Below are 22,975 nucleotides of genomic sequence, written 5' to 3'. Positions count from 1 at the left end.
AAATGGTGGGAGTCCAAGAACTTTTCTATTTCTTGGTGGTCCTCAAATTTGTGGGAGTACAGTTCTTTGTAGTAATTTCTAATTATTTTCTTAATGATTGCAGTGTCTGTTGTTATGTTGCCTTTTTCATCTTTAATGCTGTTGATTCTCACTTTCTCTTGTTTTTTTTTGGTCAATCGGGCCAGTGGAGTGTCTATTTTGTTTATTTTCTCAAAAAACCAACTTTTTGATTTGTTGATTTTATGTATAGTTTTTTTGATTTCTATTTGGTTTATCTCCTCCCTTGTTTTGATGATTTCTTGTTTCCTATTGTGCGTGGGACTCTTCTGCTGCTGTTTTTCCAGATCCTGGAGGTGTGAGGTTAGTTCCTGTATTTGGCGTCTTTCTTGGGCCTTGACATGCGCTCCGATTGCGATGAATCTACTTCGTAGCACTGCTTTGGCGGTGTCCCACAAGTTTTGGAATGTTGTATCAGAGTTTTCATTGGTTTCCATGAATTTTTTGATCTCATCTTTAATTTCTTCTCTGACCCATTGTTCGTTTAATAGCATATTGTTCAATTTCCAAGAGTGCCTATACTTCCTGGGGAGTTTTGAGTTGTTGATTACCAGTTTCATCCCATGGTGGTCTGAGAGGGTACATGGTATGATACTAATGTTTTGGAAGTTGTTTAGATTCGCTTTATGTCCTATCATGTGGTCGATTCTGGAGAAGGTGCCATGCACCGCTGAGAAGAATGTATAGTCTGTGGCCTTAGGATAAAAAGTTCTATATATGTCTACTAAGTCCAGTTGTTCTATTGTTTGTGTGAGCTCTGTTGTTTCTTTGTTGAGTTTTTGTTTCGTAGACCGGTCCATTGTTGTTAGAGGTGTGTTGAGATCGCCTACAAGAATTGTGCGGGTGTCTATGTCTTCCCTTAAGTCTGTAAGTAATTGCTTTACGTAAGTAGGTGCATTAAGATTCGGTGCATAAACATTAATGATGGTGATTGCTTCTTGATGGATCATTCCTTTCACCAGTATAAAATGGCCTTCCCTGTCTCTTTTGATGTTAGTTAGAATGAAATCTATCTCGTCTGAAATTAGGATAGCTACCCCAGCTTTTTTTTTCTCGTCTATTGGCGTGGAATATCTTTTTCCATCCCTTCACTTTCAGTTTCTTTGCATCCTTTCTGGTTAGATGCGTTTCTTGTAGGCAACAGATGGTTGGGTCTTGTTTGATGATCCATTCTATTAATCTCTGTCGTTTGATTGGTGAATTTAGACCATTTGTGTTGAGAGTTAAAATTGAGAGGTTGCAATTTTGCCCTGCCATGTGATTGTGTTGTGTGTGTGTTGTTGCCTATGTAATTGTCTTGTTTGTGCGGCCTTTAGTTTGGAGACCTTCTTATTTGCCAACTTTGTTTGTGATTTGCCTCCTTTTTGTCCGGGACTAGCGCATTTCTAAGGAGACTTTGCAGAGCTGGTTTTGTGTAGACATATTCTTCTAGTTTTTCTTTGCTATTGAAGTATCTGATTTCGTTCTCATATACAAATGAGATCTTTGCTGGGTAGATTATTTTTGGTTGACAGTTGTTTTGTTTCAGGACTTGGAAGATCTTTGTCCATTCTCTCCTTGCTTGTAGGGTCTCTTCGGAGAAGTCAGCAGTGATTCTGATGGGTTTTCCCCTGTATGTGATCTTTTCTCTACTTCGTACTTGTCTCAGGATTCCTTCTTTGTCTTCATTGGAGTAGAACTTGAGCACCGTGTGTCTGGGTGAAGATCTCTTTGGATCATGTCTGTTGGGAGTTCTCTGTCCATCCTGTATGCGGGGTGGATTCATGTTCCAAGTGTTTTGGAAGTTTTCCTGTATAATTTCATCGAACACTGCTTGCATCCCAGATTCTCTTTCTACTCCCTCGGGGAGGCCGATGATCCGAATATTCAATTTTCTAAGGTAATCCTTCATCTCTTGCATCATTTTATTAGTTTTGCTGAGGTTTGTCTCCAGCTGTTTGATTCGCTGGGCACTTTCATTTTGTGTGTCTTCTGTTTCAGAGATCCTTTCCTCTGCCGCATTTATTCTGTTGATGAGGCTTTCAATCTTATTATCTTGGGCGTCCAGTTTGGTTTTGATTTGTTGTATTTCGGTGATTATGCGGTTCTGGTAGTCTTCCAGCTTTGTGTCCACGTCTCTGAGAAATTTTAGCATTATTTTCATCAATTCCTTTGCTGGTAACACTTCCATGTCTTCATCTCGTATCGTCGATATTGATAATGGCTTTTGGCCCTTGTTTGGTGGGGTGCTGGCTCTTTCATCTGGAGCACAACTCTTTCTGGTGGTTTTTCCCATTGCGTTGGTGTATTCTGGTGAGGCAAATGGACCCGTGTGTTGAGGGGCTGTCAGGTGCTTTCCTGTAGAGATTGGAGCCTGCAGGCGTGGTGTTGCCGGGCGTGGTTATTTTCAAGGCACCGTTGGTGCGTTCTCAGGGCCCGGGGCTGTAGAGCACCACCTTGGGGGCCCAGTGGATTCCAGGCACACTCTGGGCACCTCTTCTACAGGTGTGACACCCCAGGGCGTGGAAGGATGGAGGCGCTCTCTGGGTGTGCCCCCTTCACGGGAATCCGCAGGGCGTAGAAGGTTTTATGTGCTTTCTCCCTGCGTTCTCCGTGTCAGGGACTGCAGGGTTTTTCAGAGCCCACCTGGTGCGTCTCCCACACACGGGACTGTGGGTGAGGCACTTTCCAGGCGTGGCTCTTGTGCAGTGAATCCACCACTCGTGGTGTGTGGGTGTTCAGAGCCCCTGCTCCCGTGTGGCTCCCCCACACAGGCCCTTAGCGGAGGAGTGACCCAGGCGCCCTGTTATAATGACTTCACGGCAGGTTCGCACCGTGTCAGTTTGGTGCAGGAGTTTTCAGGGCTCTCCTGGTGGGTCGCCCACGCTCAGAACTGCAGGGTGGGAGGCGAGAAGTGAGCAGTTCACTCTATGGGAGTGGTACCTGCGTGTCAGGGACACACAGCGCTACACTTCCCAAATCTGAGCTCTCCTGACACCTGACACCTGCGCTGCGGAGGTGCTGCTGCTGCAGGCGGGGTGCCCAGCCCGCTCGGTGCGGCGCGCACTCACCAGTGCGCTCGGTGGTTTCGTGCACTCACCAGGCAGGATGTGGGGGACTCCAGACCCTCGCCAGCTGCCTCTGCGCACCGAGCCGCACTGGTCCCCTCAGCGCAGGAACTTCCGAGGCGCCTTCCCGCGGCCCCCCTCAGCCACCAACACAACACCACTGTGCGTAGTTCCACACAGACCCAACAGTTTCGGCCGCCTGCTCCGCCTTCTCAGAGGCTGGAATCTCAGCAGGGGGCGAGAAATGCGGAGGCTGCCACGTCAACCCCCCGCTCACCAAACGTCCGGCTGCTGCAGTCTGCCTCCACCGCTGCCGAAGGCCTCCCACCAGCGACGATCCCCCTGATCTCCCTGCCTCCGAGCTGGCCGCGTCTCCCGTCAGGCCGTTTTCAAAAGTGACTCAGCGGGTCTAGAGTGGGATGTCGGTTTCTCTGACTTTGCCCTGCTCCGTTCTCGTTGTTCTTCCGAGTTTTGTGGATCTTTTTGGCTCCACACTGTCCCAGGGAGCTTCACGGACCTCTCCCTGCGGTTCCCTGCTGTTCCTCTTTGCTGCTTCTGTAGCGTTCTATCCCTCTCTCACTAGACGCTCCCTCACAGCCTTCCTCCTACGTCGGCCATCTTCGCTCCAAGGTGTTAATTTTCTTAAGCTTTATAGAAAGGAAACAATGTAGTACTCTTACAAATGTTCAAAGTTGGTATCCAATTCATGTAACTACTGTATTGTTTTAAGTAGTAGAGCTTTAGTAGCCAAAATTATTTGCCAGTCACATTGTTTCTTGGAAAATTTAATTTAAAGGTAAATACTATTCATAGTACTTACAAGGAATAGTGTTATATTAGAACTAGAACGAAATAAATAATTTAGTTAAATTGAATTAACCTGCGATCAAATCTAACAAGTTTACACATAGAACAAATAGCTGCATGCATTTCTGGATTAAAGATAAAGCACATGTGCTTTGTAAAAATGTAGTTTCTTTTTGTCCCCATTCAGTGTTCCAGGAAGAAAGTTATAGTTACTTTCCCATAAAAACATGTTCGTCTTTTCTTCTTTGTGTATTTATGGTCTCAGTCAATCAGGAATGCTAATATTTCTTTGAAAATGCACATATTTATGATTGTGTAGTACAGTGCTATTTTATCCTAGGTGAATATGTTGGCCAAACACCAAAGGTATCTTTATTGATGTATCTCATTGGTTATCACTTTTTTTCTGTTGAATACCCATTGAAGGAAGAGTGCATAAAGAAACCATGTATCCAAATAATATGTGATTTTTAAAACTCTCTGTACAAAATTATTATTCTTAATTCCTTTTCCACAAGCATTTTGAGTATATTTACATTACTTCAAGTCCTTCAGTGTCAACTACCTGCAAAGGTCATACTACATGCCTGAAAGGCTGACGAAAGCACCATCACTTCTAGCTCATAAGTCACTTTTCACATAGTCTGCAAAAATGAGAATTAAGAAGTTTCATTTCAATATGAAAATAAAATCAATTCAGCATATATTGATTGAGATACATTTTGTAATGTTGTGAATGATAATGTCCTTTCCACAAAACAGTTACAGGCTGGTAGGGGATATGTGTGAACAGATTATACCCTCTTACCGTTTCAACTACAAACCCATTTGGGAAATGGTGGTGAAGAGATGTGTCTACAAAATGTCATGAGAACCAAAGGTAAAGATTAAATTCCAACCTAGATCTAAAAGAGAACAGAGATGAGTTTTCTGAAAGCTAGAGGAAGCGAAAAATGAGAAAGCATTTTTATTTCTGAAATGAATATAGCTACCAAATCAATAAAGACAGGCATGCAAGTCTTTATTATTATTTTAGCCAGAAAATTATTCTTTTGGAATGTAGTTATAAAAATATCATCATGAAAGTTAGCAAAGTTTGATGCAAACATACTGATTAATTTAGGACAGTTTTCAGAAATAAATACGATACATATAGTGATTTTAGCTTCTGCATAATGTAGGAAGGAAAAAGTGAAAGAGAAAGGACTTAGATGACAAATGACAGAAGTGACTGTGCTTTATGCTGACAAAATCCCTCTAAAGAAGCATCCCAGAACTCTGGAAAATGTTGTCAGAGCAAGCTGTCCATTTTCTCCCCTGGCACTTGCTGTAAAACTAACACACACACGCACAGAGTCGGCAATCCCCATAGCAGGACACTGGGTCTGGCCAGCTAGTTGAAGAAAGGGCTGCTGCAAGGAAACAGGATCATTCTAGAAGCCAGCAGTCTGGGGGAGGGAAACCTGCTTCAAAATGCTTTTGCTATTGTGTTAGTAAGCAAGAACACTTAAAAAAATGGCTGAGAATTGGATTGAAGTTACGGAAGATCATGAGTTTAGCTGGTTTTCAATATCAGCGTGACTCTTCAAAGCAAGTGATCATTCTTCCTGATTGTCCTTCTGGCTCTAGACATTTACCTGGAATCGGTACCTGATATTTATAATATTCATTCATTAAATTAAATAAAAGTTCTGATTATTCACAAAGTCAGCAGTTAGCTTGTATCAATGAGAATATGTAAAGGGAAAACAATATGTATTCTCTTAAAGTTACAGGTCTAGTCTCCTGGGAAGCTCTCCAGTCTTATTCCATAGGAAATTTCTGCCAGCAGGCTGTCTCTAATGTATGAATCTTTGACATTTGTTCTTCTTTTATTTTTCCAGATTGAACTCTATTGATGTGAAATATCAGATGTGGAAACTAGGAGTTGTTTTCACTGACAATGTAAGTCTACTTTATTAACAAAAAAAATGCACTTGGCTCAGATGAATCTATGGATAGACAGATTGTTAAGAAGAAAGCTACTTACAAACCAGTTCATTTAAAACACCATATTTGAGATAGGCCATGGAGGGATAAGATTAAGCAGCCAATTTCTCATTTCATTTCTTTGAAAAGCTGAAAGATGAAATAAAAATGTTTACATAAGGACGAGAAATTGAGATGCAAAATAATGTGTAGTAAGCCTATTTTACAGGTTTCTACTGGCTGTAACTGAGCCATTAGGAGGGCTTTTTAAGGTAGAGCTCTGGACTCAAGGCAGGGTGAGGCAGGAGGGAGACCAAGACAGTGGAAGTTGGGTTAACGGCCATTAAATAGAACTCAAGTTCACTGTAAATTCAGTGTGAAATCTAAAGAGTGAAATCCTGAGAGAGCTGGCAGTTTTAATTAATATGAGAAGTCTGCAAAAAGTTTGTGAAAATGCATATTATAGAAAGTATGCATGAATTTCAAATATTTTATGTGAAATAATCTGATCTTTTAGTTCTATTTTCCATAAACTTTTTGAAGCACCATGGCATATGGATATATACTTGGAACTTGTTTTTATTTTATAGAGACCATTTGGTTAAAAAAAAAAAGACTAATTGAGAGAAAGAAAACCATTTTCTTTTGTATTTTTTCAGAGAAAAAAAGTATCTTTAAATGTTATTTGGAATTATAAGCCTCTGTAAACTTTGAAGTGTGTTTTTGTGATAATGCAAACAGTTCGATGAACAATAAGGAAGCAACTTCAGCAGTGGCTCCTGTTGCTTGTTCCCTTTCTAGTAGCCAATCCTTGTTGTCTCTTCCTGCTAAGGACAGTTGTGTATGCCACATTCCTTACATGGTCCACTCGTGCCCAGCTCAGCCTTTCCATTGTATTCACCTTGCTATGCACTTTTCCTGTCTTGTGGAGAGTTTGGGCAGAGACACAATCTCAAGTAAATTGAAGAGAGAACTTCAAACATCTTTCTGATACCTTAAGAGGCTTTCATCCACCTGCAGTTTAGTGGTTTCTGTTTGACTAATTATCTCTCAACAAGTATTCAGAAAATTTTAAAACAGGTAAAATAAAGGATTCCTGGTAGAGTTGATGATGTGTATGACCAAAACCAAATAATTTTAGTGTAACTGTGTACCCCATGCAGTGTCTGAGACTGTCGCGCCCACGTGTCTTATTGTCCCGCAATAAGACGCAGACGCGAGTGAAGCCTTCTGCGGTAAAGTTTATTGCGCGCACAAAGATGAGGAAGAGGAAGGGGGCGACCCCGGCAGGCTTTCTGCTCTTATGTGCTGACTGGCCCCGCCTCCGCCGATGATAGGTCGGCGTCATGATCACGCAGGGTCCTGGGCGACCGGATTCGTCAGTCCCCAGTGTTCACGTGCCGGCCACGCCGCAGCTCACTGCACATGCGCTAGGCGCCTGCGCAGTACCGCGAAGGCTACACGAAGGTGTGGCTTCTCCGGCCGGCGCCATTTTAGGCACAGCATGTGGCCAGTGCATACAGATGCGGCTTGCAACATGAGACATATTAATGCTACAGATGTGTGTGTGTGTGTGTGTGTGTGTGTGTGTGTGTGTGTGCACGTGCGCGCACATACACATTTTGCCCAGGTATAACTTGGAAGCATGAGTGTGGAATCCATCACTTCACTCTTGCCTCAGCTGTTACTTACATACTTGATCATATTAGGCTCGTGAACATGTCCCTTTTCTTTAGCTTTTATGTTTCTCAACACCTTGCTCAATGCCATGATCTGAATGTTCCATGGCAAACTTATATACTTCTCCTTCACTACTCCCCACCGAATTCCATCTCATGTCCAAGAGAGAGGGAACATTGATTTGGTTTGTTAACTGTAAAATCAGGGTTCTCAATCCAGCCATTTCCTCCCCAGGAAACCTTTGTCAATATCTGGTGAGATCTTTTGTCATGGGCAGCACAAGGCAGTGCTGTTTGTAGCTGATAGATGCTGCTGAACACCCTGCTGTGTGCAGCATGCCACCTCAAGAAAGAATTGTCAGGTCTACAGTATCAGTAGTTCCAAGGTTGGAAAATTCTGTTAAGTTAAAGTCAGTAATTTTTCTCTATGAAAGAGAAATATGATTTTCCCCCAAAGCATATTTGATTTTTTGGTTTGGGAACTAGGTCATGGATGTAAGTAGAGTCACTCAGTTGCTAGTTCTGAAACACCTTTACTGCCCTTCTCACTCTTGACAGTCCAGCAACACTCAGCTAGATGTGATGGCCATTTCTGGTTCTGTTCATCTGGCCTGTTTTCTCTGTGTTTTTATCATCTGTCTTCTGATCCTTCATACTGATGGAACATATCCCTGTGGAAGACTTGATTATACGCAAAAACCTGCTTTTTATAAAGTGTTTTTGTTACCCTCATCTATGTTGTACATGCATCTGCCTTCGATCATCTAGCACTTTAGTTGCGAAGCCACTCTCCTTTAAAAGGGGAGTGACATCAGATCTTTGAGAACAAATTAAACAGGTGTGTGTTTGAAGGACAGGTGGATACACATCCCAAAGATATGTATACATTTATGGTCTAAGATGATGAGATAGATGGAGAAGTTGTGATAGAGTTAAACCAGAGTAATTTTTATTATAGTCATGTGTTCCAATATCTAATGTGCTTTCCAAACCTGGTTTTGTCTCCATAGTCCTTCCTCTACCTGGCCTGGTATATGACCATGTCCATTCTTGGACATTATAACAACTTTTTTTTTGCTGCTCATCTTCTTGACATTGCTATGGGATTCAAAACATTGAGAACCATCTTGTCATCAGTAACTCACAATGGCAAACAGGTAAATGTTTATCTTTTTCCCCCGTAACGGAAACTATGAATAACAAACACAGCCAACATAAATAAAACCAACACTCAAACATCAATGTGCGGTTTTCAAGATTCTGTTTGAAAGAAGTCCACACCTTTTTCCTTCTAAGCCTGAGATGAGTCGAGTTAGTGTCACCTGAAGTTCAAGCCTTGGATTAGCCAAAAAGCTAAATTCATTAAGGTTTCTAAATCTCAATTTCTGTAATTCTTGAAATGAAAAAATAAGAAAAGTAATTATTGCATTTTTATGAAAAAGTAGTAACTCCTGGCAAAAGTTAGATACTCAGGAAATCAGTCATCATATCACTCCTGGACTGGTGCTTTCTCCGTTTCGTATAATGTGAAGCCAAAATAAGTTGTAGAAGCCTGAATCAGTGTTACACAAATATTGCTAGTAAATTGTAATATGCTACAATCCAATTTAATCTAATTTTTAAGTATTAAATGTATTTATTTTTAAAGGCAGACTTACACAGACAGGAAGAATCAGAGAACAAAGAGGGAGGAAGAAAAGAGACTCTTCCATGTGATTGGTCATTCCCCAAGTGGACAGCAGACATAGCTGGGTCAGTCTAAAGCCAGGAGCCAAAAGCATCTTCCAGATTTCTCACATGGGAACAGGAACCAAAGCATTTGGGCCATGCCCTGCTGCTTCCCCCGGTGTGTTAGCTGGGAGCTGGGTCAGAAGAGGAGCAGGTAGGAAGCAAGCCAGTTCCCTTATGGGATGCCAGTGTTGCCGGTACAGGGTTTACTAGGGATGCCACAATCCTGGCATCCACTTTAATGCAGCATTGTAAAGCTGAATGTCAATATACTCTTTTCTCCACTTTTAAATAGATGGAATAAGTAAAATGCTTCATATTTGATTAGGTAATACTGACTTGAAAGAAAATTAACTCGGTCTAGATAATCAACTTACATCTGACAGAGCTTTGTTATAACATTAAAAATTTTTGTTTGCTATGAAACATGTTGCAGAAGCATCATTTATCAATTAATTTGCAATTTTTTCAAATGTCCACTGAGTAGTAACACATTTTACTAGTTATGTGGATGAACAAAGACCTTCTCTTCTAGAGTCTTTCAGTCCAACAGATGTAACATCACTCCAGAAAACTTAAATGGTGTCTGTAGTAAAATTCACATTGTGGTAACTGGTGTTTTCCAAATTCTGGCACATGGCTCCTACATACGTCACTTTAGGTTCTGAACGTGACTGTGATGTGTGCATGGCAAGCTGTATGTCCAATGACAGAACTCTTCTATACGCACTCGTCAGTTGGTCAGTAGCTTGAACTCCTGGCATATGTAAAGCACTGAGAGGCTGAATCTATTGTATGATTCTCTATACTGGTACTACTTTTAATTCATTCTTGTACTACTTTTAATTCGTTCTTGTACTACTTTTAATTCATGTCTGAGCTCCTCTGTTATTTTCCAAAGTATGGAGTGTTGTAGCACTTAAATATACAGACATTTACGCTGGCATTACACCTGATCTATATAAATTAATTAATGCATTAGGGATCACATATTTCTCTAGAAAAGCATGAAGTTACTTATAAAGATTTAATCAGTGGACACATTTGTAGTCAAGGACAATGCATTTTTAATATGTTTAGAATGTCTATGATATAATCAGAAATATATTTCAGCAACTTAGTGGTTACAGATTTCACATGTGATATTGAGTATATCAAATGTAGAGGCTCCTGAAAAAAAGTTTGTTAATAGAGTAAAAAAAAAAAAAGATGATGTTATTTTGGTAAAAATTTTGAAATCCATGTATATAAAAAGTCTTCAAAATGTTATGGAAATGATTTTACAAAAAAATCTGTGTGTGGATTTCAAGTGTTTCTTTCACCTAAAAGAAAGGTCCTTTTTTATTAAGTATGAATTTTAAAGTATCCCATTTATCTATATATAATAATACATTAATTGAAATTCAAATAATTATATAAAGGTGAATAAAAACATTTAATGATGCACTGAGAAAATTAACGTTCTGTAATGTTAGTGGTCAGTAGTTTGGTTGGTGCTTTACATTTTGATTGTTGCTTTTTGTGAACAGAGAAAGTCTTCTCAGATTTATGTTTAAAAATATTTAGATTATATTAACACAAGTTGCATTTTTCAGGTTTCAGAAGTAATATAAACTTGTGTCATGGGGTGTGATTAAAAAGCAAAAATAATTTATTTTGCTATACTAAAAGTCAGATAGGTTTTATAATGAAGGTAAATTATTTACAAAAAGCGGAAGTCATGGTTTGACATTTGGACCGACACAGATGGCACTGATGGGGAGGCTTGCACTTCACTCCACAATGCATGGATGGGCGTTAGCCCCTGAGCACTGGAGGTTACAAACAGCTTGTTGATAATAAACATACTCTATCTCTTCCCCTTTCTCAGTGCCTCTAAAATAGATAAGTAGACAAGAAATTCGTGTAGTATCAACCATTAAATATTCAGGTAATAAAAATGAATATTTTCAGCGATTTGTTTAGTTTGCAGGTGAGGCTTCACCGCAGTTCATTCATGTTCTAGATATTCTGCATTTGCTAGTCAATTAAAATGGGAAAGTTTTGCAGGAAATAGTATGAAAACTTGATAAATAGAATATTAAAATACATTTATCCACTAGGTGGCCTGTAACAGTGGATGTTAGTGAGGTTATATTACCCATTAACTTCTAGTAAGTAAATGCATCATTGTTGTTCATGGCATACATCCGCCCACACAGATGTCAAGTATCTCAATCATAGGCCCTGTGTTTTTAATCACTGTTCAATGTCACATTGCCTTTCAGCTTGTGTTAACAGTTGGCTTATTAGCTGTTGTTGTGTACCTGTATACGGTAGTGGCATTCAATTTTTTCCGAAAATTCTACAACAAAAGTGAAGATGGTGATACACCGGACATGAAATGTGATGATATGCTCACAGTAAGTGTATCAACTTTGATCTCATATGAATGCAAAAATTTGAACTTCATCAATTAAAGTATTTGTGTATTTACTCTTAAAGTTCAGAATGGAAAACAAAGTGCATATAGTAGAAAGTAGAATGAATGTTTAAAATGAATAACATCCATTTATAGAAAAATATGAAGCATCATTTCTGTTGATTTTCTATATTGCTGTGCAGTCTGAAATAAAAATTCTGGAGTAACAGAACTAGAAGTAACATTATCACTTTAGCCCGTTGTTTATGTATTCCAGCGTGAAAGGTTAAATTATCCTGGAGAAAATTTTTGCTCTCCTTTTCATAATCAACAGATAGTAAAGTTTTCGTGTTGCTTTATATGACTGTTGTACTAAGTGATTCCCTCATATTGACAAATCAGAAATTATCATACACCAGGTCTTACAGTTAGGAAGGGGAGCATGAGGTACAGTTTGTTCACATTGTCGTGGAAAGAGATGTATCCTTCAATGAGCTCCTAACTGGAGTACCTACACAGTTGTGCTTGAGATGGAAGGTGGAGAGGAAGGCGTAAGGACAGTAAAATTACTCAAGAAGTACATAAGCCCCTCAGTGAATGAGGACAGAAAACCACCGATATTATAAAGACTAACAATTAAGATGGTTAGGCACTGTGGAATGACAGAGCAAAGGGGCAGGGTAGGGTCTTGAAAAAGATGTAAAGTAAAAATGAAATAAAATCCTCAAATATAAATGACAGAATAACATAGATCCTCATAAAGTCCTTATAGTATCAATAAGAAAAATAGACAGTAAAGCACTAGGCAAATTACATAACCAGATAATTGTTAGAATAAATTCAGTAGGGTTATAAATGTGAAAAGATGCTCAGTTTCTGTTTGAATGGGAAAAATCTACATCAGGACAATGGCAAACCACTGGTTTTTTTGCCTATACATTTGCAAGCTTTTAAATTTTCACACCTACAGTTGATGAATTGATGGGAAAAATCATTTCATGACTCAGTTTGAAAATTTGAGTTGACCTGAAAACTTCAGAGAAATCCTAAAAAAATCAAAATTTTAAGTGCAAGACTCCTTCAAAAATATTTGAAAATGTAATTAATACCTTGAAGTACAAAAACTTTGAAATCTGTACTTTTTTCATAATTTGCATTTTCTATGAACTTCTTTATAGACACTTCATATACATATGTTTTGCACTGTCGGTTCCCTGCCAGCAGTTTACCTGAAAGTTTGCTCACAAATGTGCGTCTGTGTTTTCAAGGACATTAGCAGTATGCACAATTATAAATCATCTAAATGAGCATAAAATGCATACATATACTGACCAATAAGGGTATCTATATTTGCTAATAGGGAGGGAGACATATTACATTTAAATGAGGAAGAAAACAGTATCCCGAATAGTATTAGGATAGGGTTCTAATAATCTAAGGTTGTACTCACATATACGCTAGAACGCATATTTTAGATAAAGTGCATACATGTTTTTCTGGTGGCATTCAAAAATAGGAAACTGGTAAAAATATTCATATAGGCAGTCACAGCACAGCGTGAGGGAGAGCGAAAGCATATGCTTTTCATTATGTATAATTCTCTCCTGTCTGAATTCATTTTTACCAAATATATATTATGTCTTTTGGTTTTAAAATTCTAAAATTGTTTCTTTCCACCAAGTTATGAAAGGAAGTTTAATTCAGTTCTTGCAAAAATTGTCTAGGCACATGTTGAGACTCCTTCTTGGCAGGGTAGGATAGAGACATTACAGAGTTTATGCCTCCTAGTGTCAGCCCTGGGGCAGTGAACGGAACAGTGACTCAAGTCACCTGTGCTTAATTCACTGCTTACCTGTGCGTCAACCATTTCCAACCCAAGGCTTCCTTATGTCTGTAAAAAGTTCCCCCACTTCCGGCCCCCCCTCCAAAAAAAAATGAAAGAAAAAAGTTCTTGGTTAGGTATTGAGCCTGGAGGGCAACAGGCAGTGTTCCATATCGGAGTATCTGGGTTTGGGTTTGCTATCTACCTATGGCATCTTAGTCCAGTTTCCTGCTAAGGCGGAGTCTGGGATGCATCAGTGACCCATGTGGGTAACCAGCATTGAGTCCCTAGCTCTCTGATTGTGCGTGAATGTCTGTCTCTGCCTTTCTAATGAGTAAATAAATATGTACATATTTTAAAAATAAGTATATGTTTATCAGAAGTGATCATCAACATGCATTTGCCAATCTTCAATCTCTTTTTAAACAAATATCCTATATTTAATCAGTAATTTAAAGATACTCCAAAAATTATGATTTTTCCAGTTTTCATGATTCAGATTCTTGATTCAGGCTTTCTCTTCTGTACATTTTTAAATAAGGAAACAAAAAAATCTCAAAGCATTAATGAACTGTGGTTTGTTTAAAATTTGAAGATACACAATAGTCTGTCAACATAAAAATGAATACTCCCCATTTTCCTGGATCGCAGTAACAACTTTGAAGGCCTAGAACAAAAGGGGCGCCTTAGGAGGAGAGTATGGGGCCAGAACCTCTTCATCCCTGCGTTACACCTGGTTGAGAGCAGGGAAAATCGTGTTACTGTGCAGAAAGCACTCAGAATGTTCCATCATTCCATGCCATTAAAATCATTCAGAACGTACGTCGTGTTTTCCTGGGGGTGGAGACCATGGTGAAAGACGAGTGTGATGATTATGATCAGTCACGTGGACTGAACTCCTCGAAAGGAAGAAAACAGTGACCAAGTTGCAAAATCATAATCGTATTACCAAGAAGTAATCTAGCAGTCACCATAAGTGACGTTAACCCAAGTATCGCCTAACACGCTTGATAAACATGAGTTCATTTCATCTGACAACTCTGTGCTCTGGCAGGTGCTATCATCCTGATTTTATGACAAGGACTCTGAGATTCTAAACAACTTATCACAGGTCACACTATTCAAATGAAGAAGTCATACTTTTGTCATTGCTCTCTGCTGTGCCAACTCACAGTGCATACCTCCAGTGATTCTCATGGTATTTGTGTAGTGGTCTTTGGGCGTCAAGGCCTTTGCAGAAGTTAAGGTTTGAGCACAGTCCCTGAGAAGAGCTTGCAGGGTTATTACCTGATTAGCATTCCTGCTGCATACTGGCTGTTTAATGATGGAGCCTCAGCTTTTTTGCTAAGATCTAATGTAAGATGTTTAATGATACAGAACTTTTGAAGTAATGGATTCTTAAAATACCAGGATTTTAAAAGTTACTTTTAATGGCAGTGGTCAAGGAAATAAAAATGACTTGCGAATGAAACAGCAAGTGAGTACCAAAAGAGTTGAAGATATCAGAGTGAATGTAGACCAGAATATTTTTAAATAACACCTCAAACCCCTCATCCTCAATTAGCATGACTGAAGCACAAGATTTATTCTTTGATCCTCTTGTCTGATTCTCTGCTTGGCAAGTAAACCACGTGCCTTGTGTGGAGGCACTTTTGTTTGCTTTTGCATAGCGCTCTTGATTGGTCTCTGCTCCACCTGCCCCTTGTAGGTGGGTCTCCATTCCTTTCATTCCCTATTTTTTCTTGCACAGTAGAGAAAAATAATTTTATGAATTTTTGTTACTTTTCTTGCATCTGTAACAAAACTGGATTCCATGCACTAAGAGACTGGACCCTATAAATAACCCATCAGTAAAATGCACTTACATGTGAGGGTTTGCCACCCCTCCCCACATCCCCACATCGCCTTCTCCCTCGTCTCCCCATCCCATGACCAGTGCTGAGGGCGTGTCAGTGGTTCTTCATCTCTGGGATGTGTTGCCCTTAGTTTTGCCCTTGCTTACAGCCTCTCGACTGCGTCATTGAGAACGAGGAGAGGGGAGTCCTCAAGGCACAAGGCAGATGTGGCAACATGCTAACAGCAGACAACATTCCTACTTGTGCTCCTAGGAGGTTTATTTATATCCCAAGAAAAATACCCCACAGTGCTTCTCAATCTCAAAATGCACCAGCCTCAGGGCAGAAAGCTGACTTTGGTTCCTCACTTGTGGAGAACACTTGGGGAATTGCTCTAGACGGGCTGAGGGAAGGTTGGTTTGGGTAGTGGAGTCAGTATGCAATGCTGGGGCTCCCTCCTGTGTTATCGTGAGACCCCCACAGCATGCTAATCAAGCCTCTCTTGTAGTCACACCTGACTGTGTTAAAGGTTTATTTTTACTCATTGTATCCTTAGATGACTATATTTTTTTTCACAGAATTGTTAAAAACTTTATTTATAATTGAAATCATTCAACAACATGTGAAATATGCAGCCTGAAAAGGGAATTGAACTGTTATCCAGAATGTTGTCAGGACACTGGCTGCCTCACTTGCTAAAGCTGCCTAGGCACAGTTCCAGGCACTAATCAAATGCTCTTTACTTTTGCAAAGTCTATGCCCTGTCCTTATTTTCTTGCATTGTTAAGGGGGAAAATTTGTGCTACTCTTTGTGCAATTGCTGTGTATGTTGAGTCACTATTGTTATGGCAGCCAGATGCAAAGGTACATGATTATATCTTATGTTAGTCTCTTTATGTATTTTCATTGATTTTCTTAATCTTTAGGAAGACAACTGCTATTATGTGGCTAATCATGCCTGATTATGTGGGCCATGGTCCAAAAAACAGAGATTTTTCCTATTTTAGGGTAAAGAAGTTCAACTTTTTATGTTCTAAGCTATGAACTTAGCTGGAACTTCAAGGCCAGATTTTCTTCAGATTGAGGGATCTTTGTACTTTTGGGTGACACGGGGTATTTCCAGCTCTGTTGTAAGTTTTTATAGCTCTTTTTTGTTACTAGTATTGATTACCTGATGCTAGATAATGTGTAAACAAAAGAGGCTTATTGGGTATCTGGAAGCCTCATGATGCTAGATAGCAACATGGTAAAGAAGTGGAAAGAGAAGTAGATCTATGCAAATGAAGCCCAAGGTTGGCCGACTTGGCATCATTTCATGACAGCCTGCTGTCACAAGAAATGACCTGGTGTCATAAAAACTATATTAATTCCCTTTCCATAACCCAATCTCTTAAAACTTCTGCCATCTCATTATTGCCACACTAGTGACAAATCTTACAGGATGTGAACTTCTAAGGAGAATTCAATACAAAGCATAGCCTTGAATGTGGCAGTAACCTGCTGTCTTGCCTGTCACTGGGATGAGGTTGGGACATTGTAACTGCATAGCTTAGGTTGTGCCTTGTGGAAAGAGAACACTAAGTTCTAAGACACAAGCCACATGGCAACTCCTGGCTCATCACAAATAGCTGCTACTGGTTGGTTGAACCAGACAACAGTCAGTTGCTTTGTACAAGGTCATTCCCAACTGATTGTCCTTGAAACTGTCACCTTAGAGACCCATTACATAGGCTAACTTTACAGTCTCAGGGCCCCCCTTCTTAATTTACTTCTTGCCATTGCTTGTCTGGTGCTTTTCTCAATAGAAGAACATAAATAGTGTAGCTGATCAGTTGCAATGGTGAACTTTTGAAGCAGATGCCTTTACAAACCAGTAAGTGAAAAAGAAATAGGAAATGCCTAGGTTTCATTTCATTAACTTAGTTCTGAAAAGATATTCCTTTCTTTTTAGCCTTTCCTTTTCTCAAAGTGCAGCCTTTATTCCTCCTGAAATAAGTTTTCTCTCTTATGTCACGTTTTTCCATCAGCTTTTTCCTAAGTTTCCAGGCCTTTTGCCCGGGGTTGAAGGGATACATTGGAAAAGCACTCTTGCATATTCCACAGTTTACAGCAGATGGCGCTGTAGCTACAGTTTTTGAATACTCCACAGGGATTTTTTTTTTTTAATATAGTGTTTTGAGCCTGAAATTGATTAAACCGCCAGTATTCCCAAAGAATTTGAGCCTTCTCTCCAAGAATGTAGGAAAGGAAAGGAAAGTTAGAAATGGTGAAGTTTAGGGTAGAAACAATGTTTGTATCCAAGGAACTAAGAAGACTAACTTGACATATTTAAGGATTCTTGTCTCAAAGGAGAGGAATCACTGGGGCAGTTTTGTTTGTTTGTTGTTAGATTAACAACATAAATTTTTAATACCAACTATTTTTGCTGTTTTCTCTCAACTAAATCTAGTGACTCTTATTACTTCCTCCTAACAGTGACCTGTAAATTTATTTAGACAATAACTAAGTACCTCTCCTTCCCAAACTCTTGTGCATAATAACAATAATAATTATTATTATTTGCATTCAAGGTCTATTAAAGATACTTGGCATTTGGATTATGGCCTCTGTTTTGTAGACTTATGGGACTTTTTCTAGTTAACTTTCAAATCTCCCTATCACCTTTTCTGGTCAAAGAAATACCATCTTTGAAATAATCAGGGTAAATACTTTACAAATCAAAAGCTGAGCTACACGCAACCTTACTGTCATAATAATTCATTTTACCAAATCTACTAAATGCATCTTGTGTCAGTTTTCTACATGTTTACATTTGTACTAAATGTCAATAATAAGGCAACATGTTAAAATAATAGAGCTTTTAATTACATGAATTTCCCACCAACCTATCCAAACAAGGTAACAGTGATTATATTGGCCGTTCCCGCTGGCTGACGAGAGCTTCTTCACTCATGGCTCCCAGGGTTTCCCTGACATCATTTTTCTTGCCAGATTTAATTTGTTTTCAGCCTGAAGAATTACCTCTTCTATTTGTAATTTTATATATATATATATAATTTTATGACATAGTTTCATAGGCTCTGGGATTCCCCTAGCCCTTCCCTAAATCCTCCCCCAATATTGGATTCCTCTATATTGTTACAGTGGTACAGTTCATAACCAGTCATGATTCCCTGATTGTGGGCATGGACCATGCAAAGAGTCCAGCTTCTTATTGTCCAGATAAATTCAAAAGTTTCATTGGGAGACTTTTGTAATTTTTTAAAGATTTGTTTTTATTATTTTCTCATTGGAAAGGCGGATATACAGAGAGGAGAGACAGAGAGGAAGATCTTCCGTCCGATGATTCACTCCCCAAGCAGCTGCAACGGCTGGAGCTGAGGCAATCCGAAGCCAGGAGCCTCTTCCGGGTCTCCCACGTGGGTGCAGGGTCCCAAAGCTTTGGGCCGTCCTCGACTGCTTTCCCAGGCACAGGCAGGGAGCTGGAAGGGAAGCGGGGCTGCTGGATTATGGGATCCCGGGCGTGCAAGGCGAGGACCTTTAACCACTTGCGCCACCGCGCCGGGCCCGACTTTTGTAATTTTTTAACATCTGATTCCATTTTCACCACACTCAGCTTCTCATTTGTAATGTGTTCTGTAATGCTGCAGTTCTAGGCATCTGTTGAAGAGTGTCCAGAATCTATGCGTACAGTATTCTTAGCCTCTTGTGTGGATTCTGACCAACAACAGCCCACTCCACCAGGCAGGTGGTCAGTGGTCTTCTTTGCCAAGCCCACCATATCCATCCTGAGCAGCCAACAGCGCTGGGAGAGATTTTATAAATTCATGGATCAGTGGGGTCTACCTGCAGCTGCTGAATTGAGAAGCTGCAAGGAAGACAATGAGACCTGTATATTTCTGGGAAAGAAACAAACTTTTCTGAGTAATTGAGAAGACAATATGCTTCTAAGGGAAGTTTGTTACCAAGGTCATTATTTTAAATAGTTTTAATTGTCCTTATTTATTTTACTCTATTTCCCCAATATATGGCCTCTGTCTTTTTTTTTTTTAATTTCTTTCATCTCTGTGTTTATCCCTTCTACCTTTTTTTCAAGCCAAGATGGAAGTCTCTTAAGGATTTTTAGCATTTCGCTAGAAACTGGCCTTGCAGTGTTTCCTAAAGGTACCAGAAGCAATGAGCAGCCTGGAATGGGTGTAAGGATCAAGACAAACAGCCACAGACTGTAACACACTAAGAGTTCATATGTAGCTTCGTAATATTCTTCTGTTATTCCAGAGAAGGAATGATTGATGGCTCAAGCACTCGAGTCTGCACCACCCTATGGGAACCATAGGTTGAGTTGCAGGCTCCAGGCTTTGGCTTGGTGCAGGCCTGGTGCATGTGGTGTGGAGAGCGAACCTTTCTTTTCCCTCCATCTCTTGTCATTCTGTTTTTCGAAGAAGCGAATCATCCTTTTTTTTTTTTTTAAGAGTTTGTCTTACAGGTCAACCTATTCTCTTGTCTAGAGAAAAATCCGGTGTAGGAAGAAGATGTATAGTTCAGAAATCTAGGTCAGAGCCCTCCAGGCCTACAGAGTCTCTTTAAAAAACTATGTTCAAAATTATCCTTGCAAAGAGAAATAAAGTGAGTGGAGTCCAGGCTGTGTGAACATCCAGAAGATTGGGATTAGTTAGGTTTAGACAGCAGCAGCCAAATCAGCTGCTCTCAGCTGACAGGCTGAGCTGACATCTTGCAGAGACCCCTTCCCTAGGATCAAGAGCAGTCCCTTGATGAACAGTGGCAACACTGATTCCATGATGTTCATTTTTTTAATGTATGCCCATCTGACAAAACACTTACAATGATACACTCTATCTAATTCTGTTCGTTAAACTGCAGACATCTGGTCTTCTACATCTGTGAGATCCATGAGCTCTTGATCCCATGGTTGAACCAGGGACATTTTGGTGTTGCTTGCAGACTGCTCTTGATATACACTGAGCTTTTTAGATGTGTCAGAGATGGTGAGGTCTGTGGGTTGAGGCAGTGACAACTCCACAAAAATAACTGCCTCATTCCTGATCTTTGTCCAAATAGTTTCTGAGGATGCATCATAGGCCACATGTAATTTAAGGCAAGGGTACTAGAGCAATGAGCAAAGTATTTTTTGTTATAATGTAGTCCATTATAGGGACTATAATGTGGGATGAGCTAGACAATGACAAAGATGTTACATATCTAAGTGTCAAATTAAAGAGCAAGTTCCAGGCTGGATATATTAATATCTGTGACAATTGGCAGAGAAATGAGAATTGAATCCATGAAATTGATAAAACTAACCCAAGAGAGTTGCCTAGAAGGTTTTTTTTTTTCTTCTTTTTTTTAAGGACCAGTTACAAAAAGGCAGGAAGGCGAGGAAGAACTGGCAAAGGGCACCAAGAAGGAAGGTTAGAAGCAGAAAAAAGAACTAGGGAAGTGTGTTGTGTTACCAAATAAAGAGCTGTTTCAGCACTTTGGTCTAATTTAGTGGATAAGCAGCAAGTTAATAAGCTTTGAACAGGGCCTGGAATTTGTGACATAGTGGGTTAAGACACACCTATATGGCATCTATTGCTCCAATTCCAACCCAGATCCCTGCTATTGGGTCAAGTGCTCAGGCAGAAGATGGTCCAAGTGCTTGGGCCCAAGTGCTCAGGCCTCTGCACCTCTGTGGGAAACCCAGAGTTACTGGCTCCCAGCTTTGACCTGACTCAGTCCTGGCATTTTCAACCATTTCGCAATGGATTAGAAGATGGATTTCTCTTCTCACTCTGCCTTTTTCTTTCTGTGACACTGCCCTTAAAATAATTAAATAAATGGAAAAATAGGCTTTGAGCTGGTAGGTGACACATCAATGGAGTCATTGAATCAATCTGAAGCACTGCAGGAAGGCTCTGTGGAGAAGGGGCTATTGATATAAGCCCAGAAAGGGAATAAGCATGGAGAAGCATATGTCAAAATAAGGAGAATGTGTAAACATTATCAAAATGAGGGGGATGTACAAATATCAAGAATAGCTTATTTGAAGGAGGAAAACATAGAATTATGGAAGATCGGGAGGAATTAACAAACCGGAGAGGCCGAATGTGGGCATTCACTAAGCATGTGGGCATGAAATCGGGAGTTTAAACGTAAATGAATTAATTTGATGGTTCTCCAGCCTAGTTTTTAAGGTGCCATCTTGTTTATTTAGTATGCTTTTACTTCCCCTTTGCTGTGTCTGTTATGCTCAAAATAATCAGACAATGCAATTAAAAATAGCTTTGTGCTGCTTAACGTGATCATAACCTGATTACTGTATTAAGTCCAATGTGTTTCACAATCCAGTCTTGAAATAGTTTCATTTTCTCCAAGATAAGACAGAGGTATTAATCAGAGTATGCTGAATATAGTCATATTTAAAAAGCAATAGCATGAAAAAGCCAAGGTCCTGTATCATAATTACAAATATTCAAACAAAAAGAAAATGCAAAAATGCTCATATTTTTAGAGTGAGGGTATAGAACTAGACAAAATCTTAGATTTGTTGAGTATGAAAATAAAGACTGTGTGTCTAAGGAATGATACTGTGTTTCTCTTTTCCAGTGCTATATGTTCCACATGTATGTTGGGGTACGTGCTGGAGGAGGTATTGGTGATGAAATTGAAGACCCAGCAGGAGATGAATATGAGATCTACCGAATCATATTTGACATCACTTTTTTCTTCTTTGTCATTGTCATCCTCCTAGCCATAATACAAGGTAAGCATCCTCATAGAAACTCAACAAAATCTAGGAATTGACCTACTGTGTTAAAGCTAATATTCAAGTAAGGTAAGAATGTCAGTTATTTTCTGGAAAAGCTAAATAATAGTCTTTCTTCCTTTTAGAATCTGTAGAGAAAAAAGCAAAGAAGTACTCAATTTGACATGAAATGAAAATGTATACTATTTTCTTTTGTCACATTTCACAAACCATGATGGGCAGAGTCCTTCATTTGAATGTCAGACCTGCCATTTGCTAACTTTAAGTGTTTTGAGAGTATGTGGTACTGCTGAATTTAGCCTTCGTGAGTTTGTTATATGAAAAAAAAAGTCAGTGTTTTTTGTAAAATATTTATTTGTTTGAAAGTAAGACATGACAGAGATAGAGGGAGGAAGAGAAAGAGACAGACAGACAGACATGGAGGCCTTTCATCCAATGGTTTACTCTTTTACTTTAAGATTTATTTATTTTTATTAGAATGGCAGATCCAAAGAGAAAAGGAGATACAAAGAGAAATATCTTCCATCTGCTGTTCACTCCCTCAAGTGGCTGCAATGATCAAAACTGAGCCGATTTGAAGCCAGGAGGCAGCAGCTTCTTCTGGGTTTCTCAAGCTCTACAGGGTCCCAAGGCCGTGGGCCATCTTCCCCTGCCATCCCAGGCCACAAGCATGGAGTTGAATGGCAGGTGGAGCAGCTGAGACATGAACTGGTATTCATATGGGATCCCAGCACATTCAAGGCGAGGATTAGTCACTGGGTCACTGTGCTGTGCCCTGGTTTACTGTTTCAATAAGTGAAATGACCAGGTCTCTGCCAGGCAAAGATAAAAAACTAAAATTCCATTTCATTCTCCCACATTGGTT

General features: G+C 39.7%; 1 protein-coding gene across 1 annotated transcript in view; it reads left to right on the top strand.

Annotated features, from left to right (window-relative positions):
- The window catches only part of RYR2 (ryanodine receptor 2), a 603,900-nt gene that overhangs the window by 574,104 nt on the left and 6,821 nt on the right, over positions 1-22,975 (top strand). Inside the window, exons 98-101 of the mRNA XM_040967818.1 lie at positions 5,795-5,855; positions 8,569-8,715; positions 11,554-11,688; positions 21,951-22,107. Of these exons, the coding sequence (XP_040823752.1) occupies positions 5,795-5,855; positions 8,569-8,715; positions 11,554-11,688; positions 21,951-22,107 (500 nt within the window). The remainder of the gene's footprint in view (positions 1-5,794; positions 5,856-8,568; positions 8,716-11,553; positions 11,689-21,950; positions 22,108-22,975) is intronic.

This window comes from Ochotona curzoniae, unplaced genomic scaffold (genome assembly GCF_017591425.1).
Source record: "Ochotona curzoniae isolate NIBS_2020 unplaced genomic scaffold, NIBS_Ocur_1.0 scaffold_4683, whole genome shotgun sequence".
Classification (NCBI taxonomy): domain Eukaryota; kingdom Metazoa; phylum Chordata; class Mammalia; order Lagomorpha; family Ochotonidae; genus Ochotona; species Ochotona curzoniae.
This window is presented reverse-complemented; position numbering and strand designations above follow the sequence as displayed.